The following is a 14820-nucleotide window of genomic DNA, read 5'->3' as shown; positions in this document are numbered from 1 at the left end:
TTGATCTGAACACTTTGCTTAAGAACAGTGTGGTGTGAGTTATAAGTTTTATAAATTCATTTAATTGTTTGCTTCAGCCCATTCATAAACTCCTTTGAAAGTTTAAATGTGTCATTTGTACAGATTACAAAACAAAAAAAGCCCCTAAAGGTTGAGGGGGAAAAGGACATATCTACTATTTAAAAAGCAATGAATTAAATTTTACTAAACAAATGACAGAATAATGGGGTAAATATGATTTGCAAAACATTTGTTGCATCAAAATAAAATGAACAATTGTCTTTCTTCATCAGGGTCCATTATCTCAAATGAAAATTTCAATTATATTCCTTTGCCAAAGAATGTGAAATGGGTAACAGAACAATCATAAGCAGATGGAGGGAAAGTGTATGCTGTGCCTTTTATCAAGTGTGTGGCTATTGATGCCAGGGTGGTTGCTTCAAGGATCTGGCTGGATGCAACTTTCAGTGCACTTGAGGGTGCACAGCTCCATCAAGGAACACTAGTTTCTACACACAACTAAATGTTGCCAATAGAGTTGAATTGAGCCATTATGTGTTATGATTTTCTAACAGGTTTAAATATCAAAGGACCTTTATAATGACACTTCCTGATTTTATAGGCACATGTTCCTTACTGATCTGATTCTATACCACTATCTTTTTACTTAGATCTTAGTATCCCATACAATTCTATCTATGATTTATGAATCTAATGTTAGGAGCTGGACCTGAAATCTTACCCACCTTCTTTCCTATCTCTTGTACAGAAGCAAAGCTATAGACTTTGAAACTCAAGAGGGTTTCACAATGAATTATTTATTAACTGGTCATTTTAATAAACTTCCAGCAGAATTACTATTCATCATACATATAGTGGTACAGGCTGTTTTCACAAAAGCCTTATTTATTGGGTATATCTTCTAATTATTTTGTAAGGAGATAAAAACTTAACATTTATATTTATTATAAAATTGGCAGTGTTCCTAATTGCAAAATCTTTTAGTAATGTTGTTCTTAGAATAACAGCTACCAAATTCTCATTTAAATGTAAGAATGAGATTAGGTCAAATAATACCTAATTTATTTCAATTTCAGATTTGCATGAAATCTTAATAGTAAAGGTTTAGCAATTGATACTGATTGATTTTCTGTTTCTACAGTAAGGGATATAAATCTGCTGGTTAATAGCTGCTTCCTCTTGAGTCATTCTTGGAGTTGTTTACAATAAAGTTTGTAAGCTCAGTGAACAATAAGATAGGAGTAGAATAATTAGACAGTAAATACATTGGTTTGGAGCCTATATCTTGTTTTCTCTTAATCCACTGTGGGTCTGGTCTTCTGTTGTGGAGTGTGCATTTCTATGGCACTAGATACTTTGCTCTTGTAAGTACATTGTCTTCCAAGAAGCTGAACAGTTTCTAGCATAAGGAAAATATGCTCTATAGCATAAAACCACCTCCTCTGGGGTGGATTGGGAGGAAAAAATGGCCCTGGAAAGGGCCTTCTCCCTGCCCAAGCCCAACCTGACCCCCCAAAGGAAGGAGAGGTTGCCTGCTTATCCTTCCTTTGTGTCCACTCTGGCCCTGCCCACCCAAAGGAGGGGAAAATATCCTGCCTCCCCAGCAGGCCACATGTAGCTTCCTCCTCTCTACATGCCACCCTTCTGCCACTGGGCTGGCAGGCCATTGGATCACCAGTGGCCATAATGGGAGGTCTACCCCTGGACTCCAGATGGGTAAAGAAGAAAGCAGAAAGAATACATAAGATCTAAGACAGTACTGGATATTAACAGTGCAATCCTAAAGAGAGTTACACCAGTCTAAGCCTATTCATTTTAATGGGCTTAGACTGGAGTAAGTCTCTTTAGGATTGTACTGTAAGTGTCCTTCTGCTCATGACAGTGTGGGAGCTCTTCATGATATCATCCTCATAGTCACACTGCAATATGAATGTACAGCAAAAGTCAATGTGGGAATTGCAATTATTAACTGAATTTTAAAATAATTGAAACATAATAGGTGAATAATTTACAAGGATTTATTTAATTTTCTTGTAGCACTAGAAAGCATGGAAGGCTATTATTATAGAGACAATGTGTCAGCAGAAGAATTTCAAGCCCAGATTAATGCAGCTTCACTAGAAAAAGTAAAACAGTATAACCAAAAACTCAGGTAAGTAATCAGCTACCTACCTTTGTTCTGTCCAATAACAAAAATTTTGTCTACTGTCCAGAAATAACTTGGCCAAGTAGATCCATATGCTTTGAATCACTAAGTAACAGTCTCATTATAAATAAGGTACCTGATTTTCATATCATTTTAAATGCAACCATGGGGTTGATTTATTAATCACTTCCCCATGTATTCACAACTCTTCATATGTATTATTTCACAACAGTCCTGTTAAATGGGTAGCAGTATTGTTTCTGTATTGCAGATGGAGGACTCTGGCCAAGATGACAATAGTTTGTAGTTCGCACTCTTATCCCCTGCATCAGAGGTCCCTACCGTTTTTCACCTGGGAGACACCTTTGGAATTCTGACACAGGATGTCTGACACAATTACAAAATAGCTACCTCAGGAGGTGGAGTCAATAACAAAATGTCAGGGAATGAGATTAAACATAACTCTAATAGCAGCTGTTCAGCATTTCAGGCAGAAGCTCAGTTCAACAGGATGCCTTTTAAAACGAATATACTGTCTTAAAATATTGTCTTCCACACAGTGAAGTTCTTTGAGCTGTGTTGATTGCTGCTGCCAAAGCAACAGTTTTTTTAAAAATCTGCACATTCAATCAGATCTGTAATGGCCAATCAAAAGCCATGCAGGTCAAAAGCCCCATTTGGCCCTGTCTATTTTCTAGAAACACTTGGTGGGTGCCAAGAAAAGTGTTGGTGGGTTCCACACAATGCCGATAGAGAAGTATCTGAACTACATTAAAATATACTAAGAGATACAAACATCTTCTGGCCACTGCTTCCTCTCCTCTTATTCTGCCTAATTCTGCCTAATTCTGGCCACTGCTTCCTCTCCTCTTATTCTGCCTCTCCTCTTATTCTGCCCCCCCACACACTTTGTTTCCAGAAACATCGTAAACCCTGCATGCTCCTCCCTTGTAGATTGTTTTTATTTGCACAGTGGGCTTTTAGCCCATTGCATGTCTGCCTGGTCTCAGTCATTTTCAAGAGTTTGGAATGGTGACATATAATATAGGAAGTTAAAGATGTAACTTTTAAATATACATACATAAATTTTAAAATACATAAAATACACACACACACATGCATATACATAGAAATACATACATACATAGTCAAGTAAAACAGGGTCTGGAGTGTGGGAGAGAGGGATAAAAATAGGGGTAATTTTCAGCAACGAATTTAATTATGAGACCTTTGAACGAATTATGAGAAACTATTTAATAATGATAGTATAATGATAGTATCTATCTACAGTTTGTGAAGCTGTTATAAAAGTAAAGAACAAAAAACCTTTCACAATAAAATATAAACAATCAGAAAGATGTAGTAAGTACTAAATGTTTGAGCTCTATAAATCTTGACTTGAACAACAAAAGCCTTTTCTGGTTTCATTGGGCTGTATCCAACAATGATCCTTTGCTAGCATAAACAGCTTTGAGCGGGGGGTGGGGGGGGGTGGCACAAAGCTCAAACATCAGCAGAACTGAGTCATTGGCTACAACCCAGTAGTTTAAGATGAGAAACTTTGTTGTCAGCGGATTTAGAGCTGAATATTTAAGACTATGAAAAACCACTTACCAGTGATAAGTGGTTTATTGTCAAGCCATTATTAGTTTATTAAAATTAGTTTATTAAAATAAAAACAGGGCCAACAGGGCCAAACCTACCTATGTATGTTATTGTACTGTCTGCTGTTCCCCTCCTATCATCTGAAGTGCCCCTTCCACCACATTCCAGCAATCCTTCTCTCCCAGCTAGCAGAAAGCAGGCACAGTGGCTGCATTTGCAACCATTCATTGTTGTTCATCTGCCATCGGCCTGCTATAGTGAGTATTGCTAGGGTCAGTATATGACTCAAGGCAAGGAGGAGAACTATAAACACCAACAGCAGCAGGAGTAGAAGCTGGTTTTTATACTCCTCTTTTCTCTACCACAAGGAGTCTTGAAGTGGCTTACAATCGCTTTCCCTTCCTCTCCAGAGTCACCTTGTGAGGTAGATGGGACTGAGAGAATTCTGAGAGAACTGTGGTTGGCCCAAGGTCACCCAGAAGGCTTCATGTGGAGGAGTAAGAAATCAAAACCAGTTATCCAGATGAGAGCCTGCTGCTCTTAACCAGTACACCATGGCATTCTTAACTACTACACCATGCTGCTTCTTTGTCCCTGTGGCTTAGGCAAAATTGTGGACATGTGGCAAGCTCATTTCTCCTTCAGGTGACTGTTCCTACTAGTGATCCACTGACATGAGCAGCTGAGCATGAAATAGTGACAAGGATAGTTATTGTACTTACTATCAGCTGAGTGGCAGAGGAGGAGAACCATCTGCTACTTTCTTCAGATACAGTGTCACCCAAAGCAGTTACTTCCATCAAAGTTAATAAGCTTGGTGTGACAGGACTTTTCTTCCAGCTGTGGGGACCCACATAGCCTCTTATGATTTTGTGGGACCAGGTTACTACTCTTAGTTACAAAATGATCTTAGGGTAGCTAATGTAAAGGCTTTGGGTTCACTGCTGTAAGGTAAGTTCTGTGGTGAGCAAGACAAACATGATCATTGATGCAGAAGTTATTATAAAGCCAGGACTCAGACCCACCTTTTTGCAGAACCGTGAAGAGGGACGAGAGCAGGGGCATCCAGGGCAGCCCCTTGCTGGGTAGAAGAGGCAAGTGAGTGCCAGGTGCAGGAAATTAGGCCGCCCAGCACAACACCAGCCCTGTCAGTCCTATCTGCTGACTCTGAATGGTCAGACAGGCAGGGCCACCCAATAGTTACTTAGGGTGCTATGCAAGTCCTGATCACTGTCTTTGGCATTGGACACCCTCCCTGCCTTCTATTTAGGTGTTTTAAAGGGCTTTGCATGCAGTTCTGTCAATTTTATTTCCTTCTGTCACAACTTGACAGTATCAGCATGTAAATTAGACTAGTATCTTGGATATAGATGAACTTTGTTGGGGTGTGCCTGCTGCGATCCCTTTCCTTGCTGCTGGAGCCACAAACAAATAGTCACAGGAGAAATTTAAGCTATTTGTGGCTTTCAGGTGTGGTTTGAATTCCTTGTAATGCTTTTAGTACATATATGCTTTCACTGATTAGCTAATAAGTTGGATCCTTTCACACACATAGAATTTCATCCACACCACCCTGCCTTTTCCCAAGAGTCAGGCTAAATGGTTTGAGGTTTAGTCATCACCAAAGAAAAGCGGGTACTCTGTCAAAAGCAGGATTTCAACAGTTTGGTAGGAGAAGTGTAGGACAGAATGAAGAAGCACTAATCTCTTTAGAGATTCTGTCACCAGTGCTGCTGTCCAGAGGAAGAGACTGTATGGCAATGACTGCTGCTATGGCAGGTCAGAGGTCTGTGGTAGCCTCAGCTGTTCAGTGATGATGGCTCCTGATGCTGGCCCCTGAATCAAATCTTTCAAAAGTTGCAACCTATGTGTGTTAATCTGAGAGAGCTATTATAAGATACTGTACAAGTGGCATCTAATGCCACATATGATGAATGATCAGTAAGAAAGATCAACTTAAGTGCTAGAGATATCATTTATCTTTGTCTAGGGTTTTTCCCCCCCAGCATATACAATAAATTAACCCTGTAATTCAGGAACTGTCACCCAAAAGATTTTTCTGCATTTTTCACATCATGTTTCATGAGATATATATTAAGTCTACAATTTACATTCAAATATCATAAAGTAACCGAGCAACAATCTTATTACAGGTAGTTACCACTAGCATAATATTTCATATAAAATGATATAATATTTTAAAAGGTTCATGACTGCAATTATACTTTCAACTATAATCTACTTTCAAATAATTTAAAAATAAATCAGATCGGAGTAATATGGATTGATTGGCGGTATATCATGCTCAACAAGGTAAGTAACTATTGGAAGCCACATCTCCACAAATGTATCACAATATATCCTATGATTAGATGAGAAATATTGATCTATCATTTACCTAATATAAAGTGATCCCATAAGCTATTAAACCACATCTTAACTGTAGGGGGCTCTTTGCATTTCCATTTAGAGGCTTTGAGGATTTAGAACACTTTTGGAATTGGGGGTTGTAATGACCCCAAGGGAAAGCAGTCTTTGCAGCCTGAATTGTTGAGTACATAGGAGGAGCAGGTAAAAGCTTTGTGTTTGTCAATTTTACATATTGGGACTGTGCTTTCTTTAAAAAAAACAGTTTTATAAATTTCCAACTGTGTCTTCTGCTTAAAAATGGTGGGGTCAATTTGACCCCATTTACAGTTTTGTGTAGTTTTGATGTTTTCATTGAGGGGTATTTTTGACCCCAATTCCAAATATTTCTCTCCTTTGTCCTGCATTTCTGAAGAAAGTTATTCTTGAGGCCTGATTTTTTTTTCTTAGTGGCTAATGCCATAACTGAGAGAGCTATCAGGTCTCCATTGCTTTTTGCTGTAACATGTGGTCATTTTGACCCTTATGCCAAAGTAGTATAGCTGGGGTTTTTTTTCCTTGGGAGGAGTAAGGTAGCTTACACAATATAAGTCTAATACAGTCAACAGGATGAGACATCCAATAAACAAAGCAATAAGGTTTGTATTACAAAAATATGGAAATGGAACTTACACAAACATGACACATTAAATGATGCAGAAATTACATAGGAGGATCATACTTATAGCAACAGAGAGTATGGCACCATCCACAGTCCCTGTACCTTCACCAAAACATCTTTCTGAAACTTGAAGATTTCATTCTTTGTCAACCTATTTAATTTCAGAATAAAATTCCTATAGGCTTGAGCAGGCCAGGAGAGGTGGCATACAAATCTTCTAAATAAATAAATACATTTTAATTTAATATAGTAGGAATAGAAATTATTTGTTGTAATAGTAGAGATGAAACCAATTTTTGTCAATTAAAATGTCACTTATCTGTACTTTAATTTCTAAAGAAATATTAAGTTTAAATAGCAACAGTTATAAGTCACAGTCCAATAGGAGCTGTTGCAGACATGCTTTTCCTGATAGTGTATCTATGGAGATCACTTCAGAGCTAAACATAATGCAAAGTGACATCTGTACAAACGTTAATGTTAACAACATTTGATTTCCATCCGATTTAATCTAATTTGGTTGCAAGCTTTGATTCTTAATGAACTGGTTATATCCCCAAATATAAAATAATCATCCCAAGATTAATATTTTGGTATATAATTCAAAATGCATAAAATCCTGTACTAAAAAACAACATAACTTTGAAATAAAATTTGAAATAAAGATATAAGATCAAATGAAATGTAGTAAAATATCAAAAGTAATGATACAGTTCTAAATGCAGACAAATTCTTAGTAATTTGACATTTGTATTCTTTAATACCAGTTTGGTGAGCCCGTTTGGTGTAATAGTTAAGTCTGCGGACTCTTATCTGGGACAACCGGGTTTGATCCCCCACTCCTCCACTTGCACCTGCTGGAATGGCCTTTGGTTAGCCATAGCTCTGGCAGAGGTTGTCCTTGAAAAGGGCAGCTGCTGTGAGAGCTCTCTCAGCTCCACCCACCTCACAGGGTGTCTGTTGTGGGGGAGGAAGATAAAGGAGATTGTGAGCTGCTCTGAGACTCAGATTCAGAGTGGAGGGCGGGATATAAATCCAATATCATCTTAACAAGAAGACAGAAATAATGATATGTTTTCTCTTGTCTTGGTTACATGTTCCATCCAAAAACCTTGATTAAGCCATTTTTTAAAGTTTGATCTTGTTTTCTATGGCTTATGAATGAGGCTTGTATTACTAACCTAGTCAAATTACATGGGCAGCCCTATTCTGAGTCCTGTTGAAGTCTCTAGCAGCTATACCATCACAGCCAGATGACATGATTAGAGCCTTGACTGCATTGGCAAGTGCACCCTAAAGGTATACTTCCCACCTGCTCCCTATTCCTACCCCTCATGGGAGTCTTTAATGGGGAGACTGGGGCTGCTTTTGCCAACTCCCTGCTAGGTGGTCAGGTGGCAGAAGGCCAGTCTGCTTCCCCAACCCCCCCTTTTAAAGACTCCTCTGGTAGTTTGGTGTAGTGGTTAAGTGTGCAGACTCTTATCTGGGAGAACGGGGTTTGATTCCCCACTCCTCCACTTGCACCTGCTGGGATGGCCTTGGGTCAGCCATAGTCTGGCAGAGGTTGTCCTTGAAAGGGCAGCTGCTGTGAGAGTCCTTTCAGCCCCACCCACCTCACAGGGTGTCTGTTGTGGGGGAGGAAGATAAAGGAGATTGTGAGCCACTCTGAGGGTGTTTTCGCACTTACGTTTTACTGGCGCGACGACCCTCCTCACGCCGGCGGATCTGCAGTGATTTCGCACTAGAAGCGCCGGCGCAGCCCATTGCGCCGGCTACTTCCGTCGCTAAGCCAGCGCAAACGTTTTCCTGCTTCTTGGCGGTTTCCGTTTGCGCTGGCTTAGCGACGGAAGTAGCCGGCGCAATGGGCTGCGCCGGCGCTTCTAGTGCGAAATCACTGCAGATCCGCCGGCGTGAGGAGGGTCGTCGCGCCAGTAAAAGGTAAGTGCGAAAATACCCTGAGATTCGGAGTGGATGGCAGGATATAAATCCAATTTCTTCTTCTTCTTCCTGCCCGAGGCTGCACTGCCTCTTTGTCTGCCCAGGATCCTGAGTGGGTGGGGGCAGTATGGTACTTCTGCCTTGCTCTGAGGTCTGTTTGCTAGCAGGCCATGGACTGGTACCGGTCCACAGTCCAGTGGTTGGGGACCCCTGCTTTAGGCAATCTCAGTGCCCATTGACGATAAAGAAGGAGCAGTCATGGGACAAGGCTAATGAGAGGCAGTGTGCCAGATACTACCCTCCATGCATCAGCACTCTGCATTTCTCTTATAACATCTTCCTGGACAGGGTCACCATCCTGGATTCTGCCTGGACAGGGTCACCATCCAAGGCCTATGTGAGGCTCATGATCCAGCCCTGGAGGACTAGGAGCCTACCCCTAGCCCATCTGTATGCTGAAAAAGATGCTCTCGTCCCTCAGGTACCTTGTTATGGTGTCATTCGAGACAGCAGTGGCTGAGGTTCTGGAGGTGTCCCAACCCTCACTGAGTTGATGCCTCCACAGCTTTCTGGGTGACATCCTGCAGTACTAACACTTCCATGTGGAGGACAAGCAGACCCACATCCATACAGGGTTCACCATGTATCCAGAGTTCCTGAACATCAACAGTGTAATTTACTGCATCTACATTGCCCATTTCCCCCTGCATCTGTACTGAGCTGCAGGTGTACTACAACTGTTACCACTTCTACAGCCTGAACATATAGGTCAACAGTGACCACCAGGATATCTTAACAGACCTTGGAGCCAAGTTCCTGGGCAACATACATGATGCCCATATCTCTGCAGTGTGCAACTGAACCATCTACTGGTTGTCTGGTTGGAGAGCAGGGGCTGGCTTCTGGGTACCAACACCAAAGGCTAGTGGGGTGTTTAGGTTGAGCATTACATGGGTGACAGAAGAGAACTGACTGCTGTTCCTCCCATTCTCACATATAACTGCAGTTATACCCTGCTCCCTTACCTGCTTATGCCATATGCCAGGAATATATTCTCTTGGCAGCCATGGTAGGGTTGCACCGTGTGGATGGCATTGCATCTTTCATGCCACTGTGTCTGGATGCTGCTCAGGGGGTCACTATCATTGCTACCCTGTGATCCTTCAGTTTGCTTAGTCTGTTATCTTAGCTGGTTCTAATCAGCATGCAAAAGTCAGCTGCAAAAGTGGTTTGAGGGTGCCCCTGCAGCTGCCTGGAGTGTCCTCGACAACACTGATGGCTCCTAGCTGTACTGAATTCTTCTGCCTAAGTGAGAAAGGCACACAATTGCTATAGAAATGTGTACCTGACCATGGCTGTGTATTCTCAAGAATGAGACTTTTGATAAATGTCCTTGCCTTTAGTCACAGACATATTTATCAGAATAACTTCATTCTGGCAGTTTATGATAAATGGACATTATATTATTATGTCAGGACAGGAGCCATGTTGTAATGTTATTAGTTTGACCACTGAGAAAGGCTAATTGGGCTGAAACACATCTGGTCAGGGTCAATATTTGTTACTTTTATATGTCATTGTACATCAACAATGATAATTGAGGCTATTGTGAGAACCAGTATCTGTTTTTAATCCACTGTGAAATAAATACATGTATACTTTTGTATGATTGTTAATATTTATTAATATTTAAATTTACCAGCAGTATTATTGGACCTATACATTTATATTTTCTTAACCTTCAGGTACTTAGTTCAGTTTGGTTTAAGTTTGCTTTCCTCTCTTTTTTGTTTTCACTTTGAGGGCATAGCACCTGCTTTGGGGGAGGGGGTCACTGCTTAATACAATGGGAACCTATGTGCTAAGTCATGGGTTTCGGTGGCATATTATCTTGACACTGATGCTGCAAACTGCCCCCACCACAGGAATGTCCCTTCCTGTGGCAGTGTGGAAGGTAGAATGGCAGGCCTGTAACGATAAGCCATTATAAACTTCTGCATTTAAAAATGTTAAAACAAATAATGTTCTCTGCATAAGGACTAAGTATTTAACATTTGATACTTGTCACTTTCAGTAGATTCAAAAATACTGTGGTGTTTTGGGCATCCTGCCATTTTTTCCATTAGCTTTTCTAATAAAATTTGATTAAAGTCCTAAGCAAGGATTTAGCAATTAAGAAAAGTGCTTTGGGAATTTGTATGCTGTCCTCAGCCTTCTGTGTTCTGAGAAATATAAAAAATAATTTTGTGAAAAGCTGAACAAGTGTGCATTCAGATTTTTTGGATCAGCTAACTATTTCATTTTTTTTAGACGGCTTACTGGTGAAAAACAAATTGGTGTTGCAAATTATGCTATTCAGTTTCAATGGTTAATGAATAATGATTTCATTAATGCAGCAATTAGCTTAATTGCATGTTCTCTCCTAAGAGCCATGTAGCTTTTCTTTCTTTCTTTCTTTCTTTCTTTCTTTCTTTCTTTCTTTCTTTCTTTCTTTCTTTCTTTCTTTCTTTCTTTCTTTCTTTCTTTCTTTCTTTCTTTCTTCCTTCCTTCCTTCCTTCCTTCCTTCCTTCCTTCCTTCCTTCCTTCCTTCCTTCCTTCCTTCCTTCCTTCCTTCCTTCCTTCCTTCCTTCCTTCCTTCCTTCCTTCCTTCCTTCCTTCCAACATTATCACATGCAGTTGAACATTTAAATTTTTACTATTAGAATGTTGTGACCAATTATAAGGCCCTTAACATCCTACCTCTCTTGGTTAAAGTATATCTGGGGGTGGCAACCCCACTCCTGCATTTACCTACTTTGGAAGGCCATCAGGAGAGTTGGTAGGGCTCTGGTAATGTCTGGGACAGCTCAAGTACCCCTAGGATTTGTGCACCAGCCTCGAGTCAAGGATAGAAGGGCAGGAGAGAAGCATGCCTATGTATTTGGTGCGACCAGCCTCAAAGCTGCATGGTTCTGCCAGATGTGTTGGAGGGGAGGCAGGGCTTGGGTGGTGGGCTATGCCTGTTGACAGCCCAGAAGAAGAGACCAGTGGCAACTGTGGCCTCCTGGGACCAGTATAGGGTTGCCAAGTCCAATTCAAGAAATATTTGGGGACTTTGGGGATGGAGCCAGGAGACTTTGGGGATGGAGCTAGGAGACATATTTTTTCATCAAAGCCCTACCCATGGATGGGGCATTGGTGGACTCCAGGGTTATCCTCTTGGGTGAGCCTTTATTAGGTGAACTTGGCCTAACTTCCCAAGCCTACTGTTATTCTTTTGGACCCACTGCCTTGCTGAATGAGACCAGTGGTCCATATAGTCCTGTGTCCTGTTTCATAGTAGCCAGACAGTTGTGCTGGAAGGCAAACAAACAGAGCATAGAGGCCAAAGCCCTCCTCTGATGTCTCCTAGCACTGGGTTTCAGAAGCTTCTGCCTCCAAATAAGGTTCCCTCAGTGCGGTCGCTAGAAGCACCACTTTACCAATTAAACATTTTCCATGGGTCTTCCCTTAAAGATAACTAGGAAACTTGAAAAACCAAGTTTGTCCCATGACACCTTTAAGACCAATAAAGCTTTATTTAAGATACAAGCTTTTGTGCACATGCACAAAAGAAGTGTGCTTACACATGAAAGCTTATACCACTTCATATCTACATTTAAAATAGCTACATTAGTTGTCAGTTTGTTTCTGGACTCATTTTAAGGTTCTTAGCTTTGAAGCCTTTCATGGCCCAGGACTAATATATCTGAAGGATTGTTTCTTCCTAAACCAGCTCATGCAGCAGTGATGGTCTTCAGATCAGTTACTCCTTGCCTGCCAAGAATTGTCTGTTCTTCCCCCACTAGAACCTATGTTTTCAGTCATGGCACCTACCCTGTAAAACAGATTGCTGGAACAGATAAGAAGGGCCACCTGCCTGTAGTTTTTCAGATAGGTGTGTCAAGTAGTGATGTTTTCCAGGAATTTAAATATTTGTTTTGACAGGGTGGATGTATATTATATGGTATATTAGTCTGTATATCTTTCAGGAGGTGGAGTTGTTTGGTTTTAAACTCATAATTGATTTATTAATAGTACTGGCCTCTGTTATTGTAAGCTGTCTTGAGCCCATTTGAAAAAGGTGCAATGTAAATATTTAAAATAAATTGTTACAGTCAGTTGATAATTCCTCTTTAGGTACAGAAAAAAATTGTTATAAACAGTGGAGGCAGTAAAATACAGGAGGTACAATTTCATATCCTTTCACAGTTTTTCTTTACCTGTACATGTATATATGTTGTGTGTGGTGTATAATCTACCAACTAAAAACAACATTTAAGTAGTCTCTAGTCCATAAAAGATGCTACAACAAATTTGTCAATCTTCAAAGTATACCAGAAATGTTTGGTTTTGCTACAACAGACTAACTTGACTATTTTCTTGGTTTAACTGAATTGTATTTCCTAAAATAGTGGTTTAAAAGGGAACACATTTCGTATGAAGTAAGAATGCCTATGGCCTTTCAGTGGAAAATTTGTTTCTTTTTAAATTTTATTAATGTCCAGTTCACCATGACATGACCACTCTTGCTACATTTATAGTAGCACATAAAACATCTATTGATTGATACTGAATGACCATTTAATATGCTGCATGTTTAGCATATGTTTTCCTTTGCAAATTACTGTTTTACTATCCAGCTTGCTCTTTAGCTTTCTTTTGGCATCTGAATATGCTCAAAGATTGAAAATGCAAAATTAAGTGAAAGTAGCAGAATTTGCTATAAAGTGAAATCTTCCATCACTTTGGTGGGGAAGGAGCTCAGAATCTTCAAATGAAGCTCTGAAATATTTTTAAAACATGGAAAGTATGCTTTATTAGTAATAGATTGCTAGAGACAAAAAGTGTTAAGCCTACTGCATGGAACTTCTCCTATATGATCATATATATAATATATAATTACTAAATAAAAATAGTAATCTTCTGCTCTACTGAAATGAAAATATTAGATACACAGGTTTTCCAAACACTTACAACCTATTTTTTCAAATTATTCCTAATGTAACAGCATCCACAGGAGTTACTATACACAGAACAGGGCTTATGTGAAGTTTGTATATTTTAAACATAATAAGATGTATAATCTTCTACAACTCACCACTAAGTCTGTGTCCAAAGTTTGGCATCTTATTTTAGTTTTATAAGGAAAAGGTACTTTTTTTTGTTTATACTGCATGCTGGAATATTAAACTCTGGCTCATAATTCAGCATGTCTCAGCATCATCTATAATAATAATTCTCCAGCAGCATGGCCAGATCCAGTGCTGCCAATTGATAATATCTGCGGGAACAACTAATTGGCCCAGTCAGAGTCTCTGGCCTCCCATTGGCTGACTCCCTTGCCCCTGCCTACTCAGACCGAGGAATGTTGAACAAACTGTTGAAAGCAGCCTTACCTCAAAGAGGGACACATCTCTGGTGCTTCTCTGTGTCCTCTCTGTCAACTGGCCTCAGAAAGGGCTGCAGAGCTACTACAGCCTCATGAAAGACCCCCCAGCACATGCAGCCACAGAAATAGCCAGAAAGGCTGGGCCCCGCTGGGAGTGTTTCCTTAGTCTCTTAGAGACCATGGCTGCCACCTGGGAAGTGCTAGCAAGAGGTTGTTGCTAGGCAACCCAGGCTCCTTTTCTCAGTACAGAGAAAGGCCTCAGGTGATTAGAATGCCATAGAGTCCACCCTCGAAATCAGCTATTTTGTCCAGGATGGGGAGAGAGATCTGTTGTCTAGAGCTCAGTTCAGGCTCCACCTGGGGGTTAGCTACTGTATGCCTGGCTGCTTGCTACTGTTCAGCCGCAGCACCCCTGTGATAGCCATTGTGGCATAGGATTTAGGGTTTCAGAGCAGGGTCTGCCAGGCCCAGGTTCTTGCTGTGGAAGCTGACAGGGTGATTTTTGGACCACTTACAGACTTCCAGCCTAACCCACCTCATGGGGTTGTGAGAGGAGATTGATGTATGTTGCTTTGGCCCCTGCTCCCCCAACTGTGGAGAAAGACTGTCCCTTTCCTATGTAAAGGCTGCGGGGAGGGGGAAGGCAATGGAAAGCTGAAGTCAGAGGGGCAG

The 14820-nt window shown here is 40.7% G+C and overlaps 1 protein-coding gene across 2 annotated transcripts in view; it reads left to right on the top strand.

Annotated features, from left to right (window-relative positions):
• The window catches only part of PREX2 (phosphatidylinositol-3,4,5-trisphosphate dependent Rac exchange factor 2), a 202395-nt gene that overhangs the window by 171353 nt on the left and 16222 nt on the right, over window positions 1-14820 (top strand). For both annotated transcript variants that reach the window (XM_060243668.1, XM_060243667.1), the window contains exon 35: window positions 2059-2173. In XM_060243668.1, coding sequence (XP_060099651.1) covers window positions 2059-2173 — 115 coding nt within the window. The remainder of the gene's footprint in view (window positions 1-2058; window positions 2174-14820) is intronic.

This window comes from Heteronotia binoei, chromosome 7 (genome assembly GCF_032191835.1).
Source record: "Heteronotia binoei isolate CCM8104 ecotype False Entrance Well chromosome 7, APGP_CSIRO_Hbin_v1, whole genome shotgun sequence".
NCBI classification, from domain to species: Eukaryota; Metazoa; Chordata; class Lepidosauria; order Squamata; family Gekkonidae; genus Heteronotia; species Heteronotia binoei.
Note: the sequence above shows the minus strand (reverse complement) of the source record. Positions and strands in the feature narration are given on the sequence as shown.